This window comes from Halichoerus grypus, chromosome 5 (genome assembly GCF_964656455.1).
Source record: "Halichoerus grypus chromosome 5, mHalGry1.hap1.1, whole genome shotgun sequence".
In the NCBI taxonomy this organism is placed as follows: Eukaryota; Metazoa; Chordata; class Mammalia; order Carnivora; family Phocidae; genus Halichoerus; species Halichoerus grypus.
Window position 1 is genome coordinate 97,800,209 of NC_135716.1, and position 17,676 is coordinate 97,817,884.

General features: G+C 39.1%; 1 protein-coding gene and 1 pseudogene across 5 annotated transcripts in view; one reads left to right on the plus strand and one right to left on the minus strand.

Moving 5' to 3' along the window:
* The window catches only part of WDR47 (WD repeat domain 47), a 57,600-nt gene extending 42,741 nt beyond the window's left edge, over positions 1–14,859 (plus strand). For all 5 annotated transcript variants that reach the window (XM_036109818.2, XM_078072647.1, XM_036109822.2 and 2 more), the window contains 6 exons: positions 1,357–1,514; positions 3,323–3,492; positions 4,675–4,845; positions 5,753–5,884; positions 10,417–10,635; positions 13,505–14,859. In XM_036109818.2, the coding sequence (XP_035965711.2) occupies positions 1,357–1,514; positions 3,323–3,492; positions 4,675–4,845; positions 5,753–5,884; positions 10,417–10,635; positions 13,505–13,647 (993 nt within the window). In that variant the 3' untranslated portion in view covers positions 13,648–14,859. The remainder of the gene's footprint in view (positions 1–1,356; positions 1,515–3,322; positions 3,493–4,674; positions 4,846–5,752; positions 5,885–10,416; positions 10,636–13,504) is intronic.
* Positions 14,860–15,882: 1,023 nt separating this feature from the next.
* Positions 15,883–16,812, minus strand: LOC118546851 (forkhead box protein H1 pseudogene; annotated as a pseudogene).
* Positions 16,813–17,676: the final 864 nt, after the last annotated feature.

Here is a 17,676-nt window from a genome sequence, read left to right on the forward strand (position 1 = left end):
GTTAATTGGTGGCTCTGCCACATCTGTTCTAAAGCAACCCTTAGTAATTATCATTAGTGTGCTATAGGCCATTTAATCAGTTAGTCATTTCCCTCTCTTTTTCTCTTATCTACCATTGCTGTTCATTTGGCAGTCACATTTCTTGTATGCAGGTTAATGGAAAATGTAGCATTTCTAATCAAATAAATTCAAATGAATAATAAAAGAATTTAATTCAATTATGTAAGACAGACATGGTATGACCTATCAGGTTTTCCCCTTATTCCCCCATGAGGATGTATTTATTGCATGAATACATAAAAGTTTGTGTAGGGAGAGGCATAATCTCTTCATTGATATAGTCACTATGGGTCCTAGAGCTGAAGTGACTTGCCTTTGTGTGTGTAGTTGACATCCATACTTCCGAAGGGCAGGATTTAGTTAGGTCTGTTGACTACACCCAATCTAGCTGTCCCTGTTCCAGGTCCAGTCCATTGTGGTCAGGGTAGCAGGGTAGTTTCAAATGATATTAATAGCAGGAGTCATCAGAGCTTTTATATAGCATTGCTTCAGCTTGCCTTCCTCAGAAGAGGACAGATAAGTTGACAGTTTAAAATAAAAATGAGGTTCAAATTAAATGTGATTAAAATCATTTTTATAATTTTAAAGGAGTATTTTACAATTTCAGTTTGAAATATTAAAGTATTCATTGCTGGAGATAATGGTAAACTATCCTCCCCCACCCCCACCCAAGTGGAAGTGGATTGAGTAATAGTCTTTTATACTTCCTACTTTTAGAAACACAAATGATATTATGTTAATTTTATTTTATTTTTTATTTTATTTTATTTTTTAAAGATTTTATTTATTTGACAGAGACACAGCGAGAGAGGGAACACAAGCAGGGGGAGTGGGAGAGGGAGAAGCAGGCTTCCCGCCAAGCAGGGAGCCCGATGCGGGGCTCGATCCCAGCACCCTGGGATCATGACCCGAGCCGAAGGCAGACACTTAACGATAGCCACCCAGGAGCCCTGATATTATGTTAATTTTATAAAAAATATATATGTGGGCTGTTTTTTTCTTGATAGTTAAAGATAACTTTATATGAGAATGCATAGTCTTATGTTTTGTCATAGTAAGCAAAGAAAAACTTCAGTGGTTATGAGCTTTCTGAACTTAGTTCAGCAATGGGCAGCAAAAAAGGAAAAATTTGGGTTAATTTGGATTTGTCATTTAAAATAATATGTGATTATAGGTAGTGAACATAAAGTGATAAAGTGAATAATGCTGTTCAAATGAATTTAAAATGGGCTAAAGATGAATTCTTTCAAATTCATTTTTTTCATAAGATGACTTTCATATTTATTCTTTCCACAGGATGACAAATCAAAAAAACAATTTGTTTGTATTAATACCCTAGAAGACACACAAGCTGTTAGAGCAGTGGCTTTTCATCCGAGTGGTGGTTTATATGCTGTAGGTTCAAATTCAAAAACTCTGAGAGTATGTGCCTATCCAGAAGTAATTGATCCAAGGTAAGGGTAGGTGGTTTGTACTATCATTCTTGCTTTAGTTTTTAATTTAGCTATATTGGTTCCTTTTTCAGAATTGCCATTCAGTAGGGTTTAATTTTTATTTCTTTTTATTAAGCTTTAAAATTTTTATTTTCAATGCTTAAGAAATATAAGAATCATTGACTAATTTTATTTATTTATTTTTAAAAAGATTTTTGTTTATTTATTTGACAGAGAGAGACACAGCGAGAGAGGGAACACAAGCAGGGGGAGTGGGACAGGGAGAAGCAGGCTTCCCACTGAGCAGGGAGCCCAATGCAGGGCTCGATCCCAGGACCCTGAGATCATGACCTGAGCCGAAGGCAGACGCTTAACGACTGAGCCACCCAGGCGCCCCTCATTGACTAATTTTAGAAATTTTTGTCATAAAATGTTTTGATTAGGTCATGAATTAGATATGCAACTAGAAAGAATCTTTTGATCTGATCTATTTTCTAGATCAGTATTAAGCACCTTCTAGGTATTGGCTATTTATCAGTCTTTTTTTTCTGTTTTTAATTATGAAACTTCAAACATACACAAAAGTAGAGATTAGTACAGTGAAATGAAGTAATTGTCAAGATTTTTGTCCCATTTGCTTCATCCTTTTTGTTTGTTTGCTAAGGTATTTTAAGGTAAAATCCTAGATATGTCACTTCACCCTTTAGGATGAATCTCCAAAAACATGTACATTTTCTTACATAGATTTGATGTTATCATATCTAATAATTTCTTTAGTATCCTAATATTAGTCTGTGTTTTAAAGTGCAGGTAAGATGCTCTTACTCCACTAAACCAATGTCTGACTTCCATTAAAAGCCACACCCTCGAGAAGCATGGTTATTCAGGACGTTCCACAGCCATGCCTGCAGCTCCTCACCTACTACAGTGTCCATCCCGCTCAGTCTCCAGAACGCCTTGGGCTTCTCCCTGCTCGCCCCACAGACTGTTTCCCATACTGCACATTCAGCTGGCACTTTCCCTACAATATTTTATCTTCACTGGAGCTATTCTCCTGCCATCATCTTTTTCTGTAAAAATTCTTCCTGTCCTTTAAGACCTAGTACTTTGTACTGGACCAGAACACTTATACCTGCCTTACTGTGTGTGGATAGTCATGACATCAACCCTTGCCAGATTTGAAACTCCAGAAAGAGTTCTTGCTTCTTTTATTTTTTATGGATCCCTTGCCTTCCCTCAGCCCCAATCAATTGCTCATATTTTTTTTTTTTTAAAGATTTTATTTATTTGACAGAGAGAGAGAGAGACAGTGAGAGAGGGAACACAAGCAAGGGGGAGTGGGAGAGGGAGAAGCAGGCTTCCCGCCGAGCAGGGAGCCCGATGCGGGGCTCGATCCCAGGACCCTGGGATCATGACCTGAGCTGAAGGCAGATGCTTAACGACTGAGCCACCCAGGCGCCCCAGTTGCTCATATTATATGTTTAATGTTTTTTGAACTTTCTGAATTTGGAAGCATTAGTAACTCTTTTTTCATTCTTCTGTGTTTCTGAGTTAAAATCCAGGAAAAATATGTGAAATGGAGACTTTTTAAAAAATAATCTTATTTCCTATGTGGTCTGAAATAGGAGTTAGGTTAGTCTAATAATAGTTCATAGTTTTACTTTTGGATTTTAAATATGCTTTAAATTTATTTCTTCCAAGATTTTGAAAATTGTTATTGACATGTTGTCTGATACTTTTTTGCTCCCTCCCTCAAAAATATAATATAGAACTTCATTAACTTTAGCAAGCAAGAAATTGAAATGTCTTTCTGTAATTTTTCTTTTTAGTGCACATGACATCCCTAAGCAGCCAGTGGTACGTTTTAAAAGGAATAAACATCATAAAGGATCCATTTACTGTGTGGCCTGGAGTCCTTGTGGGCAGTTATTAGCAACAGGATCAAATGACAAATATGTCAAAGTGTTGCCCTTCAATGCAGAGACTTGTAATGCAACAGGTAGGTCCCAAGTATGTAAGCAGTAGCTTACCAGTGTATTCTTAATGTTTTCCCTGTGTTGTATCTTTGATATATCTCTGTATTATTTTCAATATAATCTAAGAATATAGCCTTAAGGAGAGTTTTTTTTTAATATTATAATTGCTTAGTTGCCTTCATAAGGCATGATTCTTCTTTAGTAAGTTCTTTTTTTTTTTTTAAAGATTTTATTTATTTATTTATTTATTTGACAGAGAGAGAGATAGTGAGAGCAGGAACACAAGCAGGGGGAGTGGGAGAGGGAGAAGCAGGCTTCCTGTCGAGCAGGGAGCCCGATGTGGGACTCGATCCCAGGACCCTGGGATCATGACCTGAGCCGAAGGCAGACGCTTAACGACTGAGCCACCCAGGCGCCCTTCTTTAGTAAGTTCTTATAGTTGTTGTCTAATAATTAGAAAACTATTGTTATCAGGGACCCCTGGGTGGCTCAGTTGGTTAAGCCTCGGCCTTTGGCTCAGGTCATGATCTCAGGGTCCTGAGATCGAGCCCCGCATCGGGTTCCCTGCTCAGTGGGGAGTCTGCTTCTCCCTCTTCCTCTGCCACTCCACCTGCTTGTGCTCGCTTGCTCGCTCTCTCTCAAATAAAATAAATAAATAATATCTTAAAAAAATTATTGTTAGTAGTTTAACTACTAACAGTGCATTAATGAATATGTTACAGAGTGTACCTGTCTTCTCTTTCATTTCATTAGAAGATAACTATGTATAGCTCTGTTTTAGGTATGATGATAACTGAATCAGTATTTTGATTTCTTAAAGTTCTTTGCTGGGGTGCCTGGGTGGCTCAGTTGGTTAAGTGTCTATCTTCGGCTCAGGTCATGATCCCGAAGTCTTGGGATCGAGTTCCAAGTCAGGCTCCCTGCTCAGCTGGGGAGCCTGCTTCTCCCCCCAGCTCATGCTCTCGCTTGCTCTGTCTCTCTCAAGTGAATAAATAAAAAATCTTAAAAAATAAAAAAACCAAAAAAACCCTTAAAGTTCTTTGCTCAGTAAAGTGAAATTGATTATAGTATTAATCCCTAAATGAAAATATAAACCACACCTCTCTACCATTATTCTTGCTTAGTTTTGAGACAGTTTAGCAATCTCAAATTATCACAGTAAGTTGAGCAGCATCTTTTTTTTTTAATTCTTATTGTTGTTTCAGGACCGGATCTGGAATTTAGTATGCATGATGGGACAATTAGAGACTTGGCATTTATGGAAGGCCCAGAAAGTGGTGGAGCTATTTTGATAAGTGCTGGAGCAGGGGACTGTAACATTTATACAACTGATTGTCAAAGAGGACAGGGCCTGCATGCTCTGAGTGGACATACCGGTATGCAATAGTCTTAGATGCTACTTTTCTTTTTGTTCAAGCTGTGCTTTTTCTCCCTCTGCATTTTCATTAATGGAGTATATTTTATCAAAAGGGACTTCTTCAAGACAGGAAATTTTTATTTTAAAAATTTAAATTGGGAACTTTGGATAACAACACAGTAATGATAAATAACATTTCCCTGGTGTGCTAAATCCTTTGCTTATACAGATAATTCCTTAATTTAATCCTCACAACAACCTTATAAGTCACGAAGTTTTATCTCTTTCTTACACATGAAATAAACAAAACTTGAAAAGGCAAGACCTGAGCAGTATCTTACAACTAAACATGGCAGAACTGAGATATGACCTCAGGTCTGTCTCTTGCAAAGCCAGTGTTCTAATAACCACACAAGCCTGTGCTTTGCCATAATTTGCTATAATTTAAAATGATAATATTTTTTCAGTACTAATTATGATATCCTGAAATACTGAATCACAAAACAGATTCTTTAGTATGGTTTTCATGTTGTGGATTTTACTGAATTTAATTTTTTGAAAATTGCCCATATAGGGGTGCCTGGGTGGCTCAGTCGGTTAAGTGTCTGCCTTCAGCTCAGGTCATGATCTCAGGGTCCTGGGATCGAGCCCCACATCAGGCTCTCTGCTCAGTGGGGAGGGGAGTGTGCTGCTCTCTCTCACTCTCCCTGTGTGCTCTCTCTCTCACAAAGAAATAAATAAAATCTTAAAAATAAAATAAGTAAAATTGCCAATATATTTGATACATGTGGAAAATCTCTACCAGTCAGTGTATTTGATTAACTAGATCATCACATGCCCAATAATGAGGAGTATCTACCTTTGAATGTGTTAAGGAAAAGTACTGTTTGTTTCACAGTAGTAACTGAGTATATGATCTTTTATAGGCCATATTTTAGCACTTTATACCTGGAGTGGCTGGATGATTGCATCTGGTTCCCAAGATAAGACTGTTAGGTTTTGGGATCTTCGGGTACCAAGCTGTGTTCGTGTTGTTGGCACAACATTCCATGGGACTGGTAGGTTTTTGAAATTTAAATGAATTTATATGAGAAAGAAACTTTGTAAAATGTACTTATCTACTTCCTCTCCCCTGCAACACATATGTTAAAAAAACAGGAACAAATAGTAAAGTAAATACTTGGTATTTCATTGATTACCTTAAGTTCTTTCAAAATACTTCCATCTGTTACTCTCTTTGTATAAATAAAATTCAGCTCAGGAGACTGAAGCCCAGGGAGATAAAGTGTCATGCCCTAATTATTATGTTAACAGGGCTATTTTGTTTTTTTCCTTTTTTTTATTATTATGTTCAGTTAACCAACATATAGTACATCATTAGTTTTTGATGTAGTGTTCAATGATTCATTAGTTGCCTATAATACCCAGTGCTCATCACAACATGTTAGCAGGGCTATTTTAGAACTCAGACCTTTAAAAAAAAAAAAAAGTCTTTTTTTTTTTTTTAAATACATACTGCAGAAATTGAAATTAAACAAAATCATTTTCTTCCTACTCCTATTCCTTGGTGTCTCCCTAAGGGACCAGTTTCTTATTTATTCCTCTATACATAATCTGTAAGTATATAAACAAGAAGTTTGTATATATCATAATCTTCTGTCTTCTTTAAACATATGTATACATGCACACAGAAATGGTGTGAGGGGGGAGCAATAATGAAATGTCTCTAAGCAATACAGCAATAATAAGGAAATGTCTCTAAGCAATACAGCAATAACTGCCAGGAGAAACTAGATGAAAATAAGCACTGAGTCCACATTTTGCAGCCCTAAATCTAGACCATGCATTTTCACTGGGGGCAATAATGCCCACCCAGGGGGTGCAAAATGGTTCTCAGGAGATGAAAAAATCTTAAATAGTTTGTAGCTCCTCAGTTTTGCCTCAGTTTTGCCTCAAATGCATACATACATCAGTTTTGCCTCAGTTTTGCCTCAGTTTTGCCTCAGTTTTGCCTCAAATGCATACTCCTCAGTTTTGCCTCAAATGCATACATACACTGCATTCCCACTTTTGCCCCCTTCAGTCCATGGTCCACACAACAGCCAGAGCCCATCATACCTTGCAGTACTTCAGTGCCTTCTGATTGCTCCTAGGTTAATTTTTATTTTATTTTATTTTTATTATTTTATTTTCATTTCATTTTATTTTATTTTCATTATTGCTCCCCCCCACATTTAATACATGCCTCACATTTTAAACTTAACACACAGCCAGAGCCCATCATACCTTGCAGTACTTCAGTGCCTTCTGATTGCTCCTAGGTTAATTTTTATTTTATTTTATTTTTATTATTTTATTTTCATTTCATTTTATTTTATTTTCATTATTGCTCCCCCCCACATATAATACATGCCTCACATTTTAAACTTAACAATATACCTTGAATTTTTCCATGTAAACTGAGGATACTGCTCTTTGTGTTGTATCACCTTTTTAAAACACTGGTATTTAAGAGTGTTTCAGTATCCTGCCATTTATTTTATTTTAGACTCCCTTTTCTGCCTGTGTGTGTGTGTGTGTGTGTGTATCCATTGATCAATGGTTAAAGAAAATGTGTGCATATATATATATTTAATACACATGTATTATATATATATACACACACATACACACATTTTCTTTATCCATTCATCAGTTGATGGACACCTTCCATAATTGGAAGTCCAATGGATACTTCCATAATTTGGCTATTGTAAATAATACTGCTATAAACGTATCATCTTATATGAATGTATCCCTTTGATTGTTTTTGCATTCTTTGGGTAAATACCTAGTAATGCAATTGCTGCATTGTAGGGTAGGTTTATCTTTCTTTAACTTTTTGAGGAACCTTTATACTGTTTCTTGTGTTGTTGCTTTTAGCCATTCTGAAAGGTGCGAGGTGATATCTCATTATTTACATTTCCCTGATGGTAATTGATGATGAACATCTTTTTGTGTGTCTGTTGGCCATCTGTATGACTTATTTGGAGAAATGTCTGTTCATGTCTCTGCCCATTTTTAATTGGATTATTTGGTTTTTTGGTGTTGAGTTGAATAAGTGCTTTATAGATTTTGGATGCTAATCCTTTATCAGATAATGTGATTTGCAAATGTCTTCTCCCATCCTGTGGGTTGCCTTTTAGTTCTGTTGATTGTTTTCTTCCCTGTACAGATGCTTTTTATTTTGATGTAGTCCCAGTAGTTTATTTTTGCTTTTGCTTCCCTTGCTTCAGGAGACATATCTAGAAAAAAGCTGCTTTGGCCAATGTCAAAGAAGTTACTGCCTGTGTTTTCTTCTAGTATTTTTATGGTTTCAGGTCTCACATTTAGGTCTTTAATCGATTTTGAATTTATTTTTGTGTATGGTATAAAAATCTGATCCAATTTCATTCTTCTGCAGGTGGCTGTCCAGTTTTCCCAACACCATTTGTTGAGGAGACTCTCTTTTTCCCATTGGATATTCTTTCCTGCTATGTCAAAGATTAATTGACCATATAGTTGTGGGTTCATTTCTGGGTTTTCTTTTCTGTTCTATTGATCTATGTGCCTATTTTTATGCCAGTACCATAATGTTTTGATGATGACAGCTTTGTAATAGAGCTTGAAGTCCAGAATTGTGATGCCACCAGCTTTGCTTTTCTTTTTCAAGATTGCTTTGGCTATTTGGGATCTTTTTTGGTTCCATACAAATTTTAGAATTGTTTGTTTTAGTTCTGTGAAAAATGCTATTGGTATTTTGATGGTGATTGCATTAAATGTGTAGATTGCTCTGGGTAGTGTAGGCATTTTAACAATATTCTTCCAATCCATGAGCATGGAATGTCTTTCCATTTCTTTGTGTCGTCTTCAGTTTCTTTCATCAGTGTTTTATAGTTTTCAGAGCAGACCTCTTTCGCCTCTTTGGTTAGGTTTATTCCTAGGTATCTTATTATTTTTGGTGCAGTTGTAAGTGGGATTGTTTTCTTAATTTCTCTTTCCTCTGCTTCATTATTGGTGTATAAAATGCAACAGACTTCTGTACATTGATATTGTATCCTATGACTTTACTAAATCCGTTTATTCTAGCAGTTTTTCAGAGTCTTTCAGGTTTTCTCTCTCTCTCTTTATATATATATATATATATATATATATATATATACACACACACACACACACACACACACGTATAGGTCATCTACAAATAGTGAAAGTTTTACGTCTTCCTTACCGATTTGGATGCCTTTTCTTTCTTTTTGTTGTCTGATTGCCTGTGTGTCTTTGTCTCCTTCCTTTCTACATGAGTACATTCTATTCCTCCAGCTTTAAGTGTAATTCCTGTGCTGACAGATCTTAAATTTTTATCTCTAGCCCAAACCTCTTCTACATGCCAGCCTCATATTTCTAATCCACCTACTTGACATGTCCTTTTGAATATCTTAGAGGATATGTCAAACTTAACATGTCTTAAACCGTTGAATCATGACTTCTCTTCTCAAACAAAACTACCTCAGACCTCCTCACCTAAGTGGTGCTACCACCCATTGTTCATGGCTAAAAGAGTCTCCCTGGATCCTTCTTTCTCTCCTTTCCTCCAATAAACAATTCATAAGCAAATTGTGTTGTTTTAGCCTCCAAAATTTATCTTAAATCCCTCTACTACTTTCCATTTTTATTGCCACCACTCTGGGATAAAACACCACCATCTCTCAGCTTAACCACTGCAAGAGCTTCCTTTCTGTACACTGCATTCCCACTTTTGCCCCCTTCAGTCCATGGTCCACACAACAGCCAGAGCCCATCATACCTTGCAGTACTTCAGTGCCTTCTGATTGCTCCTAGGTTAATTTTTATTTTATTTTATTTTTATTATTTTATTTTCATTTCATTTTATTTTATTTTCATTATTGCTCCCCCCCACATGCAAGGAGAAAAACTAAATAAATTTTTTCCTAACCAGAGACATTAAATACTAGGAATAGATTTTATTGGGTGGGGTTAAGCTTTGGAGCTACAAACTATTTAAGATTTTTTCATCTCCTGAGAACCATTTTGCACCCCCTGGGTGGGCATTATTGCCCCCAGTGAAAATGCATGGTCTAGATTTAGGGCTGCAAAATGTGGACTCAGTGCTTATTTTCATCTAGTTTCTCCTGGCAGTTATTGCTGTATTGCTTAGAGACATTTCCTACACTGTGTCCTAAAACATATTTTGTTGTTTAATTTCTTGTTCCCCTAACTAGACTCTAAGCTTGTTATGGGACTATTCTGGACACTTAGCCCGCACTGATAGCACTGCCTTAGGAAAAGTGGCTCATCTATTGCACTATAAGTAATGGTGTCCCAGGGGGTTCCCCCCACGTGACAAAAACACAGACTTTCTCATTTCTCATACTTTGTCTCTAAAAAGGATGCAAGTGTTTATTGGTTGAATGTTAATTTGAAATTTTCCTTAACAGTTTTGATAAGCTACATTAAATTTTTAGTGTTTGGTTCAGTGAACATAGTTAGCTGTTGTAGTTTAGCTGTATTGATTTTTCCATATGAAACTTTTATTCTTTCTTCTATACAGGTAGTGCAGTGGCATCTGTGGCTGTAGATCCCAGTGGCCGTCTCTTAGCCACAGGACAAGAAGATTCTAGCTGCATGTTGTATGACATAAGAGGAGGAAGAATGGTACAAAGTTATCACCCTCATTCCAGTGATGTTCGCTCTGTTCGATTCTCTCCTGGAGCTCACTACTTGCTAACAGGATCCTATGATATGAAAATAAAGGTGACAGACCTACAAGGTGAGGGAGATTGACCTCTTCCCTTGTTTGTAGTCTTTCCTATTCTATTTGCGATCTCTCTTTTAATCCATATATAACTTTTTTAAAATTTATTATTAAAATTCCAGTATATTTAATGTACAGTGTTATATTAGTTTCAGGTATACAATATAGTGATTCAACAATTCTATATATCACCTGGTGCTCATCAAGATAATTGTATTCTGAATCTCCTTCACCTATTTCACCCATCCCCCCTGCCCCACCTCCCCTCTGGTAACCATCTGTGTGTTCTCTATAGTTATAGAGTCTGGTTTTTTTTGTTTGTCTCTTTTTCTTTGTTTCTTAAATTCCACATACGAGTGAAATCATATGGTACTTGTCCTTCTGTCACTGATTTATTTCACTTAGCATTACACCATCCGTCCATGTTGTTGCAAATGGCAAGATTTCATTCTTTTGTAAGGCTGAGTAATATTCCATTGTGTATATGTGTTAATATTCCATTGTTTGTGTGTATGGTGTGTATACCACATCTTATTTATATATTCATCTATTGATGGATATTTGGGTTGCTTCCATATCATGGCTATTGTAAATAATGCTAAAATAAACATAAGGGTGCATATATCTTTTTGGATTAGTGTTTTTGTATTCTTTGGGTAAATACCCAGTAATGGAATTACTGGATCATATGGTAATCCTATTCTTAATTTTTTGAGGAACCTCCATACTGTTTTCCACAGTGACTGTACCAGTTTGCATTCCCACCAACAGTGCACAAGGGTTCCTTTCCTTTTTCTCCAAATCCTTACCAACACCCCTTTGTTTCTTGTGTTTTTTATTTACCATTCTGAAAGATGTGAGGTGATACCTCATTGTGGTTCTGATTTGCATTTCCCTGATGGTTAATGATGTTGAGCATCTTTTCATGTGTCTGTTGGCTATCTGAATGTCGTCTTTGGAGGCATATCTGTTCATGTCATCTGCCCATTTTTAATTGGATTATTTGGTTTTTTGGTGTTCAGTTGTGTAAGTTCTTTATGTATTTTAGATATTAACCCTTTATCAGATATGTCATTTGCAAATATCTTCTCCCATTCCATAGGTTGTCTTTTTGTTTTGTTGATTGTTTCCTTTGCTGTGCAGAAGCTTTTTATTTTGATGTAGTCCCAGTAGTTTATTTTTGTTTCCTTTGCCTTAGAAGACATACCTGGAAAACTATTGCTACTGCCAGTGTCAGAGAAATTACTGCCTGTGCTCTCTTGGATTTTTATGGCTATTTGGATCTTTTTGTTGTTGTTAATCTGGTGTAATCAACTTTAACATTTTTCAGATTTTAGTTTTATACTATTTACTGAACAAATTACTGGTACTGTATTGATGTGAATTATAGCAAATTATTAAACAAATCAAGTGTGAATGGCCTTATTTTATTAAGTAATTTTAAAACATTTGAAAGAATCAGCATTTATTACACTAAATCATTTTGAGTTTAGGGATGGTAGATGTTAAAATATGCATTATGTACTCCTATTAGCTTTTACTTTAAGATACTTAGTGTATAATTGGTGTAATTATGTCTTCAGCATCTAGTTTTATTTTTAAATACTTAGTAAGCAAATATTTATTTTCTATCAACTAGGGACAGACAGAAAGATGAATAAGACAGGTAACTTCCTCCTTGATGGAGCTTACATTTTGGAGGTAAATAAAAAGTAAACAATAAATGATGTAATTTCAGGTATTGGTAAGTGCTATTAAAAAATTAGTGAGGTGGGAGAGAGTGACTGTGTGGATGGAGAAGGCTATTTTAGGTAGGCTCGAGTAGGTCTCTTTAGGGAAGTGACATTTGCGCAGAGACTTGAATGATAAGGCACAAGCCAGGCCAGGACATGCTGAGGTAGGAGTGAATTCAGCATGTTCATGACACTGCAAGAAGCCAATGTGTCTGGGACTTAGAAAACCAGGGGAGAGAGAGACAAGAATAAATCAGAGGCAGGGTTTTATAGACATTTTTAAAAAGCATAATGGGAATCCTTTGGAATATTAAAAACAGGGAGTGATCTGATCTGATATCTGTTGATATCTGTTTAAAAGATAGTTTTGAGTTATGTAGGGAGAATGGATTATAAGTGTGAATATAAGTGTAACTATCAGGCTATTGGAATAGTTCAGGTGAGGGATGATGGTAGCTTGGACTAGGGTGGTAGAGGTGGAGGTGATAAGGAGTGACTGAATTTAGGATATAATTTTAATTTGTTTAGATTAAATTTAGGGAGTGAGAGGAATGCTGATTCCTAGGCTTTTGGCATGAGCAACCAGATGGTGCCATTAATTGGTAGGAGGAGGAACAGGTTTGGGCAAGAAAATGAAGAGTTCGGTTTAAACAAATTAAGATGACTATCAGGCAATCAAGTGAGATGTCAAATAGCTGTTTGGATACTAGTCTGGAGCTCAGGTGAGAAGTCAAGGTTGGAGGTGAAATGTGTGAGTCATAAGTACACAAATGGCCATGGTACCATGGTACTAGATGGAATTTCATAGGAAGTGGGTGTAAAGGGAACAGGAAATCTGAAGGCTGCCTCCTGGGAAAGGAGCAGCAAACCAGCAAAGGAGACCAAGGTATAGTGGCACCAAAGTCAGGGAGAAGTCAAGTTGAGAGAGTTTAAAGGAGAGAATGGCAGCTATGTCCAATGTTGCTGTGTATATTTTACCGAATACTACTTAACATAGGTATTCAAGGACTTATCCCTGTTTAAACCTTTAAATGTATTTATGTAGTTTAGGACTTTGTATACTATAATGCCTTCAAGTTACCAGGAAGTCTGTGAAATCTATGCATACACTTATTTTGTATCGTAAATCAGTGTCTCTCTTTTCCATTTAGGGGATCTCACTAAACAGCTTCCTATCATGGTGGTGGGGGAGCACAAGGACAAAGTGATTCAGTGCAGATGGCACACCCAGGACCTTTCCTTCCTGTCGTCCTCTGCAGACAGAACTGTAACTCTCTGGACTTACAATGGATAGAGTACACCCAGTGTCAATCTATGCAGTGAAAGCACAGAGACTTCAGACTACTGAGTTGTGAAAATTACAAATTTGAAGAACATAGACTGATCGGAAAAGTGGCTTAGCACGAGGAGGCCCCTTATTACCATGTATCCCTTTGATAGGAACTGTTGGGTGGTGTTATTCTGCAGTGCTTTCAGTCTTCCATGTGAGCTCGTGCTGCTGTGACCTGCTATATGTAGTCTTGTTGCCAAAGTCTGCAGAAGAGCTCTTATGTTGTCAGTGTGCACTCCAAGTCAAGGTGGACGATGTGTTTACGGTTTAGTATTAAATGCATTCCTTGGTCTTTGCCTAAATAACAGTTTTATATACACATTGAAATTGAACTATAAGCATATTATTACATGTAATGCAGCCAAGTTCTACACAGATTAAACATACGTGTTCAGAAATTACTTTTCTCACACTCCCATGATATTATATCACTTGTCAGCTAGAGGTCAGAATTTTATATGTCTCTCAAAAGTTACATGGTTATTTTCACTAAGGATCATTATGGAGTTTAAATATGGATGGAAAACTGCTTCTTAGTTCATGATGTGGTATTGGCCTTTTCTTTTCTCTTAAACCCAGGGATATAATTACTATTATGTCACATTATTTTGTTTCAGGCTTAAAAGGTAAATATGTTTGCTTCAGAAACTTGTTAATTTCAATTTTTTGAATGCAACAAGATACCTCCCTTCTAAACTGTACTGTAGAAGCAGAGCGGCAACGTTACATGATGCAACACTTGATGGTACAGTAAATTTACTGGCTAGCATTTTTCCTCTTAAAATTAAAAACTTTGCCATAGACTATAGCGTGGTTTGAAATGCTATGTCTGCATGATAATTTAAAATGGAAAAATTTAAACTTTGCACTCCAAAAGCTTATTTGGATTTGTTTCTTGCACTGTTTTGTGTAATTCAGAATAATGATTTTATTTCTATGGCATTGTAGATCCTAACATTTATGTATCTTTATTTTCATATTGTACAGTAATTTTACTTTAAATTATTAAATAGGCTATTTTATTTATTTCAGATGCGGTTGAGTTGGTTCTAATTATTGAACTGTCTGTGCACTGTATGTAGCAAGCGTTTTTAATCTATTGTATACAAGTGGAAAGGACATTAGAAGTGTAACTGTGCTATTATTTCAATAAAGACCTCTTGACACCTAAAAATATTCCTGTTCCTCAGTGTCTGTGACTTTCAATTTAGAGTGTTATTTTTTCCAGTTTACTTGGTGGTGTGGTCCAGTGGGTGAACCCCACAATCAATTTTTTTTTTTTAAGATTTTTATTTATTTGTCAGAGAGAGAGAAAGAGAGCACAAGGAGGGAGAGTGTCAGGCAGAGGGAGAAGCAGGCTTCCTGCCGAGCAAGGAGCCCAATGTGGGACACGATCCTAGGACCCTGGGATCATGACCCGAGCCGAAGACAGACGCCTAACCGACTGAGCCACCCAGGTGCCCCCCCCCCAATCAATTTGTTAAATTTCTTTCTAAAGTTCTTCTACTGGGGTGCCTTGCTAGCTCAGTTGGTGGAGTGTGTGACTCTTGATCTCCGGGTTGTGAGTTCAAGCCCCATGTTGGGTGTAGAGATTACTTAAAGTTCTTCTACTAACTTTTTTTTTTTTGGTCTACTCTTTACTGTTATCTTCCCCACTACCATCACCAAAACCAAGCAGAATTTTGATTTCCTTTCCCCAAAAAGGTGCTGCTACCTCATTCCCAGGCAGATGAGGGAGGACAGGACTTCAGGCTGGAGCCACCATTTAGGTTCTCCCTCCCCCAGCCTGGAGCCGGGGAGGGGAAGTGACACATGGTGATGGATGGATGGATGGAAAGAAGGATAAACCAACAAGAGAAAGTGGGATCGGGAAGGGGCTGCTGCAAGGAAAGTCCCCACTCTTTCCAGTCTTGCCTCTGGGGGTAGGAGAAGCATGACTGACCATCAGGGCCAGGGCGGTGCCTAGCTAGACCCCAGCCCTTTGTGGGGTAGTCCAATAAACATCGTGGATTCTCAGCACCGCTGGTGCCTGGTGTTTCAAGGCTGCGGTGGCCACAGACACCTCTTGGACCTCTTGGCCTTGGTTCCCCAACAAGCCAGTGGTGGCAGGAAGGGATAGGAGAGGAAAGCTCCCCTGCCCTGGGAGCTTCACAGGGTGTACCAGGAGAGTAGCCAGCCTGGGGTGGAGGCAGCTGGGTCTCAGGAGTGGCTAACCCACACATCATAGGTGCTCTTGTTGGGTGGCACCCCCTGGAAGAGGGCATCTAGATCCTGGAGCAGCCCTGGTGGGCCATGAGTTTCAGGGGCCACCCCCCAATAGGCTGAGCTGGTTGAAGGTGGGCACTGGGGACAGGATGTGGGTGGTAGTGGAGCTAAGGGCATTACCACATTGGGAGTGTAGATGGGCAAGTAAGAGGTGGGCAGCTGCCCCCAAAGTGAGGCCCTGTGACTCCCACTGGACAGTCCCCCAGGATCTGGAGAACCCTGCAGTAAGTGGAGGGGCCAGGCTCTGTGCTCAGGGGAGAGGGGCGAGGGCCTGCTGGTTCCGCCCTGGGAAGTCTCCGCATCTGCTCTCCTGGGCCCGGGAAGGGGGCAGAGGGGCCACAGAGGCCTCTCAGAGGGCAGGGGTGGAGTGGGCATCACCTTCTGCCCAATGTGCCCAGAGCCTGCCGGACCTGGGCTGCTTCGTGGTGCCCCCTCCCTGGGGTCCCCTAACAAAGGCTTTATGCTGAAGCCCTCACTGGGTGGCGGCTGGGGACTGGGCGGCGGCTGGGGACTGGGCGGCCGGTAGGGCCAGCCTTGCAACACGTAGGGACCCAGGTCCTTGGCGAAGTCTCCGCGCACGCCCCCGCTCTGCCAGCGCCGGCACAGGACCGTGTTCTGCAGCCGCAGCGTCTCGGCCGGGATCAGGCTCACGTCGACTGCCCAGAAGTTGCCCTTGGCCTGGGGCTTCGCTGGATCTTTAGACACCTTGCGGAAGCATCGGTTGGAGGAGAGGTTGTGGCGGATGGAATCCTTCCAGCCCTCGTAGTCTTCCTTGAAGAAGGGGAATGCGGCCTGGACCTGACGGATGATCTGGGCCAGCTTCAGCCTGCGGGAGGGTGCGGCCTGGATCACCAAGGCAATCATGGCCAAGTAGGTGTAGGGGGGCTTGTCATGCCGCAGGTATCTCTCTTCCTCCTCTTGGGGGGCTGGGAGGACGACTCCGACCCAGGAAGCCTCAGGCGTGGGTTGCTGCAGGGTCCCATGCAGGGGGAGGCACGCACCGTGGGCAGGGGCCTGGCCCCGTGGAGGCAAGGCAATGGGGCACTGTGGTGAGGTAAGGCTGGGGGCCTGAGGCCCTCTACAAACTTACTTTTTAACACTTGGGCAACTGCCTGACTTTTATGTGTCTCCTGTCTTATTCAAGATCTAAAGAACTTTCCATCCTGGATATATTGTGAAAGTTGATTAATAAAAGTCCAGCAAAATATATAAATTGTAAATTAGACAACAAAGATGTTGAACTGAGTGCTTTAGAAAGAAATGAAATCATTCCCCGGGGCGCCTGGGTGGCTCAGTCATTAAGCGCCTGCCTTCCGCTCAGGTCATGATCCCGGGGTCCTGGGATCGAGCCCCGCATTGGGCTCCCTGCTCCGCAGGAAGCCTGCTTCTCCCTCTCCCACTCCCCCTGCTTGTGTTCCTGCTCTCGCTATCTATCTCTCTGTCAAATAAATAAATAAAATCTTAAAAAAAAAAAAGAAATCTCATTAGTTGTAGTTGTGTATATTCAGTAGATACACAGTTTTCCTACCTTTGCAGAGGGGAATTCTGCTAAAAGTATGCCACGGTCTCCTCTTCAGTTTACTTTCATGCTTAATTTCATACATTGCAGATATGACAGCAGGTCATGAGTGTTAAGTTTAAAACTAGGAAAAAAGCATTTCTTGAAACAAACCAGCTCAACTTCATGGTAAAAACAAAAAGTTCATAAAATTATTCTACCTTCAAGGA